The 13,755-nt window shown below is 59.1% G+C and overlaps 1 protein-coding gene across 4 annotated transcripts in view; it reads right to left on the bottom strand.

Annotated features, from left to right (window-relative positions):
• Nucleotides 1-10,491: 10,491 nt before the first annotated feature.
• The window catches only part of LRSAM1 (leucine rich repeat and sterile alpha motif containing 1), a 37,052-nt gene continuing 33,788 nt past the window's right edge, over nt 10,492-13,755 (bottom strand). For all 4 annotated transcript variants that reach the window (XM_064170875.1, XM_064170874.1, XM_064170873.1 and 1 more), the window contains 4 exons: nt 12,341-12,472; nt 11,907-11,988; nt 11,491-11,639; nt 10,492-11,036 (listed from right to left, as the gene is read on the bottom strand). In XM_064170875.1, the coding sequence (XP_064026945.1) occupies nt 10,911-11,036; nt 11,491-11,639; nt 11,907-11,988; nt 12,341-12,472 (489 nt within the window). In that variant the 3' untranslated portion in view covers nt 10,492-10,910. The remainder of the gene's footprint in view (nt 11,037-11,490; nt 11,640-11,906; nt 11,989-12,340; nt 12,473-13,755) is intronic.

Raw genomic sequence — 13,755 nt, forward strand, 5'->3', positions numbered from 1 at the left:
TGTAATCCCCTCACTCTTAGCCCAGTCTTGTACAGAAGATGCTGTAAAGTGAGATCCATTATCACTTTGGATGTACTCCGGCATTGGCAAGACGCTAAACCACTGCTTCAAGACCTCAATAGTTTGAGCTCCTGTGGCAGCACTAGTTGCTGTAGCCATGACTAATCCTGAAACCACCTCCACCCCCACCAGTATGTATTTCTTCCTGTGTGAGGGCTTAAAGGGTCCCACATAGTCAATTTGCCATGTGCTCCATAATCTCTTGTCTCCTCTGATATGTTGTGCTGGAGCCAGATTGGGATGATTTGCCTTAAGCCTGATTCTACACTGTGGACAAGATGAAATGAGTTCCTCACAGGTTCTCATAGAAACTGGCCATCCTCTAGACCTACACTCGAAGTAAAGGTCTGCTTTTCCTGAATGACCTCTTTTAATATGAAGCCACTCAGCTAATCTCCACCATTCTCTTTTCTCCTCATCCACTATGTTGATCTTTGCCAGGAAATCAGCTTGATTATTCCAGGCGGTAGCTGGTGTTTGCTTTTTGGAATGCCCTTCTACCCAACCAACCTTGAGGGGTCTGGATCGGCCAATCTCTAATAGCCTTTTCCAGTCTTCGACTCTCCAGACTTCCGCACCTGATACCTTCCACTGATTCGCTTCCCACTGGCAAATCCACTCAGTGGCGCCTTTGAACGTGGAATAAGAATCAGTGTAAATAGTTGTTGCTCCATGCTCAGCTGCTAGCATGAGAGCACGCAACTCCCCTACCTGCGCACTGCCATCACCTTCTTCAGTGATGGTCTGGCCTGTAGCAATCTCCAAGGCAGCGGCTTTGTAGTGCCACTTCGCCCCCACCCTCCGAGAGGATGCATCTGTGAACCACACTCCCGATTTGTCGGAGTCTGCGGTCATCTCAGGGGCTACCTGAATAGGAGAAGGCTTATATGGCTGACCAAGCAGAGCTTTATCAGGATTTATGGGTTGCTGAAGTTTGGATACCTTTGTAGGTCCCTCTTTCAGCGGTATCAGCTGTGAAATTCCCTCTAAATAGGCATACCACTTTCTAACAGTAGCCTTTTGGGCAATTCCTTCTGGTGGAGGAGTTCCTTTAAGGATCGCTTTTAGCAAAGGAAATGGGCCTTGCACTACAACATCTTGTGTAGTACGAAGCTTTTCTGCTTCCTTAACAGCTCGAATTAGGGAAAGAAGTGCCTTTTCCCAATCCGAGTACTGAATCTCGGCCTCTTTAAATGCTGTTGAGGAAAACAAGAGAGCTCTACTAGGACCATTGGGTCCTCTCTGGAAAATTCCACAGTATGAGGCATCCACGGAGAAACCCCATTCAGCCCTTAGGGCATCCTTTGGGTGCAAGGGCCCCAACTTCTGATATGCCTTTAGTTCATCCTTGAGAAACCTCAGGCTATCAGAATGTTCTGGAGTCCAATCCCAATGCTTGTTCTTCTTAAGCAAATCATACAGAGGACGGGCAATTACTGAGAAACCTGGAATGTGTTTCCTCCAGTAACCCAGAGTACCCAACAACTGTTGTAACTCTTTTCTATTTTGGGGTGTTTGGCCCTTTTCAATGCTCTGAAGAGTGTCGTCTGGCAGAGACACTGCACCTGCTACCCACCATGATCCCAGGAATTTTACCTCTTGACTTGGACCCTGACACTTTTCCTTTGGAATGGTCAAACCCTGGCTAGTCAACAGCTCTCGGATATTCTCAGCTACTGCACCAACTTGCTCCCTGTCATTCCCTCCCACCAAGATATCATCAATGTAATGGTACATCTTAACATCCTTAGGAAGCTGAACAGTGTCAAGCAAAGCTGCAAGTGCATTGTGTGCAATGGTTGCACTGTGTTTGTACCCTTGTGGAAGACGGTTGAATGTGTACTGAATACCTTGCCAGGTAAAAGCAAACTGTGGTTTGTCCTCTTCTCTCAATGGCACCATGAAGAACATGTCCTTCACGTCTAGAGTCGCCATCCAGGTGTGAGAAGCCGCTTGGATTGCTGTCACTGTGGATGAAAGACTAGGAACTGCTGCAGTAAGAGGAGGAGTGTTACTATTTAGCTTCCGGAAATCTACCGTCAATCTCCATCGGCCATTCTGTTTTCGGACTGGCCAAACAGGTGAATTGTAAGGAGAATGAGTTCTAGTGATAATCTGTCTCTTTTCAAGATCAGCTATCACTTCAGTGATACCTTGCTTAGCTGCAGCTGGCAATGGATACTGTGCAACACAAGTAATGTGTGACTTTGGCAATGGAGGAGCTGTTTGCAATAAGCGAACACAAGCACGGACTGACCTTTGCCTCTTATTCCTCACCCCATAAGCACCAAAGCTCCACAATGTTCCGTCAGGAAGATGCCATCTTCTACCTGCTAGAACATCAAATCCAAGGATATTATGTTTACACGAGCCCAATGCTAACTCTACCAGGGTACTTCTTTTCTCCCCAGGTAGCCATAGCTGTGCTTTGGCTAAATAGCATGTTTCAGGTTGCCCTGTAACACCTGTTATGTTTACCTTTCTCCGGGATGGCAAGATTTTCAGATGCTTTGCTAGTTGTGCATTTAGCACTGTAATTTGTGCACCTGTATCTATTAGGTATTTGACAGCTTTAGTTGGTCCAGCAGGAATCATGATATAGGGTTCAGGGTTTTCAGACCATCGACATTCAGAAACAGAGCGATGAGTGTGGCCTGAATCATTCACCGCCACATGTGTTTTTTTGATTTGTTCTTATCTCCTCCCTGATCAGGAGAACCTGACTTGGTAGGAGACGTGTTTGCAGAGCCTTTCTTACGGTTCTGCTTCCCCTTTCCGTTACCACTGCCTTTCAGTGCCTGTTCTAATAGCCTTTTAATATCAGATATGGACTTACTCAGAGCACTGAGCTCAGTCTTCACAGGATCACGCTCTGCCTGTTTCCTCTGAAACACATCACGAGGTTTCACTGCATATTTCTGCTCTTTCAGTGGGATTACACCCCTACCTTGAGAATTCGGTACCCAGATTACTCCAGATTCAGAGCGACGATTAAGCTCAGGGCTCCCCCTGGGACTTGATCGTGGGCTCGATCGTGGACTCTCATTAGGGTTACCAGATGTCCAGGCATGTCGCACTGCTTGGTGTTTTCCTCGTGATGCAGAGCTGCTCCTGCCTCCAGACTGCTTTTCCTTCTGAAAGACAGATTCTGGCACAGATAACGGATCATAATAACCCATTTCTCTCCCTAGACTGGCTAGTTCTTTAAGCACTTCCCTCCACGTAGGATGATGGACTACACTTTGTGAACTTTGCCCTTGCTCAGCATTCTGTTGTATTGCATTCTCAATTCGTCTCCTTATCCTAATGCCTTCAGCCTTTATGAAGCCAGGCATACCCCTTATCAGGGGTCCAAGCCTTTGTGGCTCTACTGGGGCATCCATTGCATGTGCATATGACCCCTTATGATTCACAGCTTGGATACAGGCAACCACAGTAAATGCTTCATTTAACTCATCAGGGGATCTGATCCAAAACTCTGTAGGGTCACCCCTGTCTAAAGGCTCATAATCACCAGCCCAGTGAAAGATCCTAGCACTCAATGCAAGGTCTCCCTCAGGACCATCCCCAAGGAATACCTCGGGTCCCCAGTAAGTTCTCCCCACCTCTTCACGAGATAAGACAATCCTTTCCGCCCCCCTTTGCACCACTCGATACACATAATCTATTATGGATTCATTAGGCATGCGGGAATAAGTTTCCCTAAGACCATCTATCTGCGTTTCTGTGTACGGTCTGATGGTCGTGGTCGCTGTTTCGCCGTGCACCTCTTCCACTTCCGTGTCGCTGCCGATCGGCGTGGCTGCAGCCCGCGACGCGGCGTGGCGCTGCGCAGGCGTGCTGCTCCGCGCTGGCTGCTCGGGGCGCGGCGGCTGGAAAGATGGCGGCTGTTGGGATGGCGGCTGCGGCTGTGCCGCCTGCGCCTGGGACTGGGACGGCACCACCGGCGAAATCGGCGGCAGCTGGGGTTGAACCGGTGGCTGCGCCGCGGGAACGGACTGAGACTGAGCATGCGGTTGCGCCGTTGGAATCGGCACCGTAGCCACTGCCTGCGGCATTGCGAGCGGTTGCTGCAGGACTTGTGGCTGCGGCGGCGCTGCCGGCATCTGCAGAGGCGTCAGAGGCTCCGCCGGCGGAATCACCGGGACTTGAGCCGGCTGCTGCGGCTGGAGCGGCGTCGGCGAGGTAGGCTGTCTGGGCACCTCCCGCGGGCACGGCGCCGAGCCGAATGGCTTGAGCGGCAGCAGGGGCAGCTCTGCCGCTGGCTGGGGAGGCAGTGGCGAAGGAAGATGCCATGACGGCGACATTTTAAAGAAGTCGGGCTGGCGGGAAGGCGTACCGGCGCGAGAGACCTTGGGCGGAGAGCGCAAGAGCCGCGACTCCGGGGTCTGAGAGGGGGTAGTTACCGAACCCCAATGAGCCACCGGCTCTTTCTGACGAACCACGGGCTGCGGTGACTTCTCAGGACATATCGGGGTAAAAGCTGGCAAGCCTAAGTAACCGGTTGACTCCTGGGTTCGGGTCGAGGGCTGAGGAGTTTCTGTCCGAGACCCGATACGCGACCGCGGCTGCGGTGTGTCCGCGCGGGAGCTAACGGCCGATTGCGTCTGCGGGGTACTTCCATGCGAACTGCTTCCGGACCGCGACATTCGGCTAAGCACTTTGTCTAACTTTTCCTCCACAACTCTCATCCTGTCTTCAGCCGCAGCGGGCTCTGCGCGAAAACTCAAGCTTTGCCTGACAGCGTCTTTCAACATCGCCTCTCTCTCGCTCTGCAGCGACTTGATTTCTTGCCGCGCCTTCACCAAATGCAATTCTTGCCGGGCATTCTCTGCGCTCAGCTTTTTGACCTCTGACTTCCAAACATCAACCTCATGTTTACAAGCCTCTATATCAACTTGAGACCTGAACACGCCAACACCCAGCTCTAAAAAACTTTCTCTGTCAACTCCCTCAACATCTTTAAAAGCTTCGTAGAGAGACACGTTTATATCAGCTGATCTAGCATTTATCTGCTCTAAAGGCTCACTCGCCGTTGCTGTCACAGCGTTCCTTAGACTTGCCGATTCGAAAGCAGACGCAAACCTGGCATACAGAGCGTCTGCGGTAGCTGGCAGTCTGGCATCTCCTGCTGCGGGAGAACTCCTTCCGAACTGAGCCATTTGTAAACTTTTAACTCTGCTGTATTTACATGTACCTCGATCCCACCGCTGCCACCAATTCTGTCGAGGAAGGCAGTTTGGCGGCAGAGTTTATGGGAAACACGCGAGGCGTTGACTGTTTTATCAGTGATTTATTGCAAAAATGCGAATTCCCTCTTCCCGAAACTACAGCACCCCTGGGAATTCTTTTGATCGAGGTCAAAGTAACATTTCAGAGAATGGCAAATTGAAGAGTCTATGATGTTTAAAGAGAGTTCTTTCGAGTCTTTGTGGTTTGAGTTAATAGTTCGTCAGCTACTCACAGTCTGTAGCTTGGTAGGGAGTCCCTTTCTCCCGGTGAGGGTCCAGGCATGTGCAGGCTCCCAGCCTCTGCGGCTCGGCGTGTCCGCCCGAGGCGAGGCTGGAGCAGGCAGGAGCGAGGTCCAAGATGGAGCAAGAAAACCCAAAAGGGTGAAAAAAAGGGCCCCCATCCTGGCCTGTCCACCATTTTTATAATGTTCAAACAGGACTTGCCCACCAGTTCGGACCACTCTTACGTTATTCACATAGATTGGCACAAGACAGTAAGCAACTTATACAATTGGGTAACATTGCCTAAACAATACTAAGACCACTCCTCAAGCCAGCCCACCTGCAGGTGCTGGGTAGGCCTGAGAAAGCCGGTTTTACTAACCAAAACAGTAGCCTGTTGTCTGGAAAGCAAGGCCACTCTCATCCCACTTTGACGCCAAGTAAAAGGAAAACATGGCCAGTGTTTACCTTTCACTTGCCCTAGGGAGAAAACTTCCCATGGGACTGAAAGATTGTTTTGGTTTTCGATGCTTCTGGCTTTTAATGTGAGGCATTAAAAATCTGCATGACATGGAGACTCTAGAGGGGCTTTTGCTACTCTCCATGACACTGCCCCATGCTGGCACTGCTGCTGCCTGCCCCACGCTGGGAGCTGCTGCTGGCTGCCCCACACTGGGAGCTGCTGCTGCCTGCCCCACACTGGGAGCTGCTGCTGGCTGCCCCACGCTGGGAGCTGCTGCTGGCTGCCCCACGCTGGAAACTGCTGCTGCCTGCCCCACGCCGGAAACTGCTGCTGCCTGCCCCACGCCGGGAGCTGCTGCTGCCTGCCCCACGCCGGGAGCTGCTGCTGCCTGCCCCACGCCGGGAGCTGCTGCTGCCTGCCCCACGCTGGCACTGCTGCTGGCTGCCTCAGGCTGGGAGCTGCTGCTGCCTGCCCCACGCCGGGACTGCTGCTGCCTGCCCCACGCCCGGACTGCTGCTGGCTGCCCCACGCCGGGACTGCTGCGGCTGCCCCACGCTGCCTCACGCCGGGCTCTCTGCTGGCTGCCCCATGCCGGGACTGCTGCGGATGCCCCACGCCGGGACTGCTGCTGGCTGCCCCACGCCGGGACTGCTGCGGATGCCCCACGCCGGGACTGCTGCGGATGCCCCACGCCAGGACTGCTGCGGATGCCCCACGCCAGGCCCCCTGCTGAGCTGCCGCCGCGGGGTGCGGAGGTGCCGCAGCGCTGGGGGCGCAGCAGAGCGCGGCCAGGCGCGGGGGGTGAGGGCAGGCGCTGCAGTAAGTTAACCTTTAAGCAGTCGGAGTGCAGGGGCTGGCAGCCTGGTCCTGAGGGTGCCGATCCCTGGTCCGGGCGCTCTCTGCTGGCTTCTCCAGGGCGTCGCCGTCCGTGGCCCGGGAAGTCCCTGCCCCGCGGCTGGCTCCACGCTGGCTGCCCGGTGCGGCGCTGCGGGGTGGGACGGGCGCCCCTGCCCATCCGCACTTACTTGAGGAAGACGAGCAGGAAGAAGGTGGAGACGATGAGGACGAGGATGGCGGCGGCGAAGCCGAGGCGCAGGTTCTCCATGGAGGCCAGGGGGGGCTGCGTGTCCAGCATCAGCCCCCGCCCCAGCAGCCCCAGCAGGAAGGTCGCCGGAGCCTCGGAGCCGCGGCGGAGGCCGTAGGGCGACACCATCCCGCTGACGGCGAACACAGGCGGGGGAGCCGCGCACGACAGCTCCACGGCCGCGGGGCGCGCCGAGGCTTGGCGGCTGTCCGCAGGGGCAGCGCTGCCTCCCTCCTCCTCCTCCTCACCGCGCCGTGTGCCGGGGTCCGGCGGCGCCTCGGCACCCGGCAGGGGCAGCTCGGGCAGCAGCGTCACCATCCTGCAGAAGGGGCAGCTGATGAAGGTGACGGCGGCGGCTCGGCAGAGCAGCCTGAGCAGGCAGCTCCGGCACAGGACGTGGCCGCAGGGCAGCTGCTGGGGGGCTCTGCCGCCGCCGCCCCAGAAGCTCTCGTAGCAGATGCTGCACTCCCCGCCCGCCTCCGGCCCCAGCGCCATGCTGCTGCGCACCGGCACGGCCTGCCCGGGGCCGCTTTTGAAGGCCGGAGGTGGGCAATGGCCGTGCCCAGGCAGCTGCGAGGGGGGTGAGGGTGACCACCCCCGCTCTGAACTTCAGCCTGGCCGCAGGGTCTCGCTGGGCGCTGGAGCAGGACGCTCCTCCTCCGCCGCTGCCCCAGCCCGGCTGCTGCGCTGCTTGCACATCCATCGCAGTCTGAGTGCGAGCGTGGGGGGCACCGACCTGGGTTAGGCGGAGCGTTCAGCCTGGAGGGGAGAAGGCTGCACAGAGACCTTCTGGTGGCCTTGCAGTGCTTCAAGGGCTCATCAGAAAGCTGGGAACAGACTCCCGAGCAGGGCCTGTTGTAACAGGACAAGGGGTGAGGGTTTGAAACTAAAAGAGAGAGATTGAGAGTGGAGAGAAGGGAGAAATGTCTGACACTGAGGGTGGGGAGAGCCTGGCGTAGATTTCCCAGAGAATCATAGAATCAGCCAGGCTGGAAGAGAGCTCCAAGCTCGTCCAGCCCAACCTAGCACCCAGCCCTGCCCATCCAACCAGACCATGGCACTAAGTGCCCCAGCCAGGCTTGGCTTCAACACCTCCAGCCACACAGACTCCACCACCTCCCTGGGCAGCCCATTCCAGTGCCAATCACTCTCTCTGACAACAACTTCCTAACAACATCCAGCCTAGACCTGCCCTGGCACAGCTTCAGGCTGTGTCCCCTTCTTCTGTTGCTGGCTGCCTGGCAGCAGAGCCCAACCCCACCTGGCCACAGCCTCCCTGCAGGCAGCTGCAGGCAGCAATGAGCTCTGCCCTGAGCCTCCTCTGCTGCAGGCTGCACCCCCCCAGCTCCCTCAGCCTCTCCTCACAGGGCTGTGCTCCAGGCCCCTCCCCAGCCTTGCTGCCCTTCTCCAAACACCTTCCAGCACCTCAGCATCTCTCTGCAATTCAGGAGCCCAGAACTGGACACAGCACTCCAGGGGTGGCCTGAGCAGTGCTGAGCACAGGGGCACAAGAACCTCCCTTGTCCTGCTGCCCACACTGCTCCTGAGCCAGCCCAGGATGCCATTGGCTCTGCTGCCCACCTGGGCACTGCTGCCTCATCTTTAGCCTACTATCTACCAGTACCCCCAGGTCCCTTTTTTCCTGGCTGCTCTCAGCCTCTCTGTCCCCAGCCTGTAGTGCTGCTTGGGGTTGTTGTGGCCAAAGTGCAGAACCCTGCACTTGGCCTTGTTCAGTCTCATCCCATTGGCCTCTGCCCACCCATGCAGCCTGGCCAGGTCCCTCCGCAGGGCTTCTCTACCCTCCAGCAGCTCCACAGCTGCTCCTAGCTTGGTGCCATCTGGAAACTCACTGATGCAGGACTCAATCCCCTGGCCCAGATCAGCAATAAAGATACTGAACAGGACGGGGCCCAGAGTGCTGGGAGCTGCCCATCCCTGGCTGGGTGGGACAAGCTGCCAGCCCCCAGGCTCCAAGGTGATGCTCCAGCTGCTGTGGTGCTGTGGCTGAGCAAGGCTGCTCCTCTAGCACCGCGGGGCTGTGGTGGCCCTGGGGACAAAGGGCAGCCTGGCACTGCAATGCTTGGAAAAGCTGGCACTCATTTATGGGCGGGCAGGGACCTTGCCCTCAGCTCCTGTCACTCATGACCACCCCAAAAGATGATGCCCAGATGCTGGTGGGACATGGAGGGGGCAGGTGCCAGCATTGCTGCTGCTGAGCAGGTCTAGGGGCAGCTGGCAGAAGTGGGCTCTCTCCTGCTCCAGCCTCACCTGTGGGGTCCCAGCATGGTCCTGAGGGAGTGGGGAGCAGGAGAGGGCCCCCTGCAGGGCTGTGACCCAGCAGAAGATGCCTGGAACCTACCACACCCCCCCCCCCCCGCCAGATCAGCAGCCACCTCCTTCCTCCTCCTCAACCCCCAGGTGGTGCCAAGCACCTCCACTGCTGGCAGCTGGCTGGGTGAGCCCTTCCAAGCGCCCTCCTGCACTCCTCTGGGCGTCACCCTCACCAGGGACCCCCCTTGCTGCACCCCCGTGCATCCCCATTTGCCAGATCCCCACCCAAGCACCCAGCAAGTGCCTGCAGCAGGTTAAGCTGTGCCAGGGCTGGCCCCAAAGGACGCAGCTGGGAGCACACAGGCTTGTCCCAGCCCTTCTGCCGTGGCACATCCCCTAGTGCTGCTGCCACGCCAGACACCAGCCACCTCCACGAGGCCACACACGTGTCCTGCAGGGCCACTCCACGGGGACATAGCACAGGAGGTGACCCCAGGAGACTGTCTGACGTCTGCCTTGGCTGGAATGTCCCAGGGCTGCTCTGCACAGAGCAATGCCCACAGAGAAGTCCAGGGCATTCAAGCGGTTCACAGCTTGTCATGGGAGAGCAGGAGGTGCCAGCGTGCCCGCTGGGCACACGGTGGCTCTGCCCCTGCTCTACAGCCCCTGCTGTTCAAGCGGCCTCCCCCTCCACAAGGAAAAAGGCAGCAAACAACCCCCCGGAAAGCAGCTGCTCTTTAATGGCTTCTCCTGGGGGCAGGGCTGTGCTGGGACAGAGCTTATCTCAGACCTCAAGGTCGAGAAAGGAAAGCAGCGAGCGGCTGGCCTGGGCTGGCCACTTACTCATTAACGAGGCTGCAGACCCGCCCGGAGCGGCCGCCCAGCCCCGCCGCTTGCTGCTGGACTTGCACTTCTTGCAGCAGGGCTTCCTGCTCCCAGGGTGTGTTTGGAGCTCGCTGGGCTCCTCTAGCCCGAGCAGGTCCCTCGAGTGCTGGAGCTGGGGCGCTTGCAGCCTCTGCCCTACGACGGGAGCAGGAATTCGGGGGCAGGGAGCTCCTCGCTCCACTCTGGCAGCAGCTGCCCACGGCTGCAGCCCCAGACATGCTCCCACGGGTGGCCAGAGCAGAAGCTCCAGAACGTTTGCCAACTGGCAGCACCTCAGAGCATTGCACACCCCTAGCCCAGTGCCCCCACGGGAGATTCTCCCACCCGGGGGCCATGCAGGAGCATGACAGTGCCCAGGCCACAGCGAGAGAGCCGCAAGGTCACGGTGGCTTCAGAGATGGCACCAAGTGCCAGCTGCTCAGCAAGGGCATTTCCGGAGGCACAGACATCACCCAGAGAGGAGGGGCCCCGGGTGCAGGCAGTTGCAGCACCCACCGTTCCCGGGCGAGAGGATGCTGGGCAGGCAGGCAGGAGGAGGGGACGCGGAGGCTGCCGAGACTCCTGGGTGCGGCGGTGCACGGGGAGGGCAGTGCTGGGCATGCTCTGCGAGTGTCGTCGGTGCTGAGAGGGAGCAGAAGAGGGAGGTGGCCCCGTCCGGGGCGGCGGAGGCGCCGCTGGCAGCCTGACCCCCAGCCTAGCTGCTGTGGAAGATGCGGATGCGCTGTGCGATGTCCTTGCGGCACAGGGGACAGGTCTGCAGCCGCTCGCAGCAGGTCTGGCAGCAGCAGACGTGGCCACAGGGCAGGAAAATCATCTGGGGCTGGGGAAGGAGACAGAGGAGAGGACACGGAGAGTGTTGCTGTCCTGTAACGCTCATCCCAGCACCCCTGTACTCCGGCCCGGCAGGAGATGGGGATCCCCCGGAGGTCACAGCGTGGGTGGCAGAGCCCCGAGTTCCACCCCCGGGCACAGCCCAGAGCTGCGTGGGCAGGAGGGTCTGGGCCGTGCAGAGCATGACTGCAGTGGGGCTGATCCGTGGGGCAGGGCTGAACTACCACAGCTGCTCCGGGACTGACTGGCACAGGAGCCCAGCAAGCTCCTTCCCCAGCCCGCCGGCAGCCCTGCCCTGCCTCCCTCCCCGCTGCGATGCCTAAGCCAGGCTGCGCTCCGGGGCCGAGGGGATGAGCCTGCAGGCACTGCCCAGGGCAGGCACTGTCCAGAGGGGGCTGTGCTGGATCTGCCCTCACTCTGCCGCTGGTGTGCCAGGGTCTCACCTCCTGCTCCATGCAGACCACACACTCTGCCTTCTTCTCGTCCCACCGCAGCGGGGGGGCCGTGGGAACCACAGGGCTGGGAGGCTCCTCCAGGGGGGCGCTGGGCTCTGGAGCTGCAGGGGCCTCGGCGTCCTCCGTCCTGAGCAGCTCTGCGAGCAGAAGCAGGAGCTGTGAGCAGCAGGAGAGCCACTCCTCGCCCACCCACCCGGCACCCGTGGGCATGGCTGCAGGCAGGAGGTGCTGGGGGCTCTGATGAAGGAGGCAGCTGATGGCATGAGCTTGGCAGCACAGCCCAGGCTCAGCCTGCCCCTGCTCCTCACTCGCCAGCCCCGCGTGGCTCCACTCCCCACTCGAGGCTCAGACCTGCCATGAGGGTAAAATGTGCCAGAGCTGAGACAGAAAAGCCCTGCTGGTACCTGGGATGGTGCTGGCCACAGCCAGGATCTTCTGGGCTCGCCTGAGGATGGCATGCTGCAGGCCAGCCTCTGCCACGCCGATCTGGGGCGCAAGAGGAGAGCTGTTAGCTGCCAGGGGGCAAAGAAGGAGGCCGAATTCCCCAGGGGGCACTGCACACTCTTGGGCAAGACCACCCCCACCCATGCCAAGGGAAGCAGCTCCATCAGGTGTCAAAGCCAGAAGAGGGGAAGTGCCCTGGTGCATCTGAGGGTGTTGAAAGAGAGGGAGGCTGCAGCTCACCCTGCGAGGGCTGTGGCACAGAGCAGCACTGGCACCTCCTCATGCCAGGAGGTGACAGAGGAGCCCCAGCAGTGCCTCCTGCCAGAGCTGTCACGGGCACGGCACAAGCAGGCCCGGGCTGGGAGCAGGGCAGCTGTGGAGGTGTTGTCTGTACCTTTTCCAGGTCACTGGCAGTCATGGTGCTGAGCGCCTGCAGGGACAGCCGGTGGTGGGCAAAGACTGGCACGTACTGCTCAGCAGACAGCTCCAGCAGCAGGGCCACCAGCTGCTGCTCCAGGCCCTCCTCCTGCAAAACACGAGGGCAGCTCCAGACCTGCTCTCAAGGAAAGGCACAGGGACAGCTGGCAGCATGGCCACTGTGCCCCTCCCTGCCCTCTGCCCTGCTCGAAGCTCTTGGCATCCCCGGGGACGCTGGAGCTCCAAAGTGCCACATCCTGCACCTTGGTCACAACCCCAGGAGTGCCCCAGGCTTGGGGCAGAGTGGCTGGAAACTGCCCAGCAGACAAGACCTGGGGGTGTTGATCAACAGCCAGCTGAAGGTGTGCCCAGGTAGGGCACCAGCAGCCTGCCCTGGATCAGCAATGGTGCAGCTGGCAGGAGCAAGGCAGGGATTGTCCCCCTGAACTGGGCACTGATGAGGCCATACCTCAAACAGTGCCTTCAGTTTTGGGGCCCTCACTTCAAGAAGGACCTTGAGGAGCTGGAGCAGGTCCAGAGAAGGACAACAAAGCTGGGGAAGGGTCTGAGAAGAGGGCTGGGGAGGAGCAGCTGAGGAGAAGAGGAGGCTCAGGGAGACCTCACTGCTGTCTGCAGCTCCCTGAGAGGAGGCTGCAGTGGGGTGGGGGTTGGGCTCTGCTCCCACAGCACAAGTGCCAGGACAGGAGGAAGTGTCTGGGCTGGATGATCTCAGAGAGCATTTCCAGCCAGAGCGACTCTGTGGTTCTGCAAAAGCCCAAGGAGCCAGAGGAGCCCTGGGCCCAGCCTTCGGCGAGCACAGCTCAGAGCACTGTGCCGGGAAGGCTCCAAGAAGAGCAGGAGCTGCTGGCGGCGGGGGCAGAGCTCAGCCCCAGCCCTCTGTGGCCACCCCCACGGCTCTCAGAGCATCTAAGAGCAGCAGCTCCGCAGCCAGGGCAGGAGCGGGCAGGAGCTGCTGCTCTTAGGTGGGCTTGCAGGGGGCTTCGGGGACCGAGCGGAGCTGTTCAGGGGCTTAGCTGGAAGGAAAAGCTCTGCCTGGAGGTGCTCGCAGTCCCCTGCCCCCGGCAGGCACTTCGACAGAGGGCTGGCAGCTGCCGGCGGCACACACACAGCTCCTCAGGGCAGCTCCGGCACACGCACAGCTCCTCAGGGCAGCTCCGGCACACGCACAGCTCCTCAGGGCAGCTTCGGCACACGCACAGCTCCTTAACAGCAGCTCCGGCACACACACAGCTCCTTAACGGTAGCTCCGGCACACGCACAGCTCCATAACGGCAGCTCCGGCACACACACAGCTCCTTAAGGGCAGCTCCGGCACACGCACAGCTCCTTAACAGCAGCTCCGGCACACGCACAGCTCCTTAACAGCAGCTC

Source organism: Pogoniulus pusillus, chromosome 35 (assembly GCF_015220805.1).
Source record: "Pogoniulus pusillus isolate bPogPus1 chromosome 35, bPogPus1.pri, whole genome shotgun sequence".
Taxonomy (NCBI): Eukaryota; Metazoa; Chordata; class Aves; order Piciformes; family Lybiidae; genus Pogoniulus; species Pogoniulus pusillus.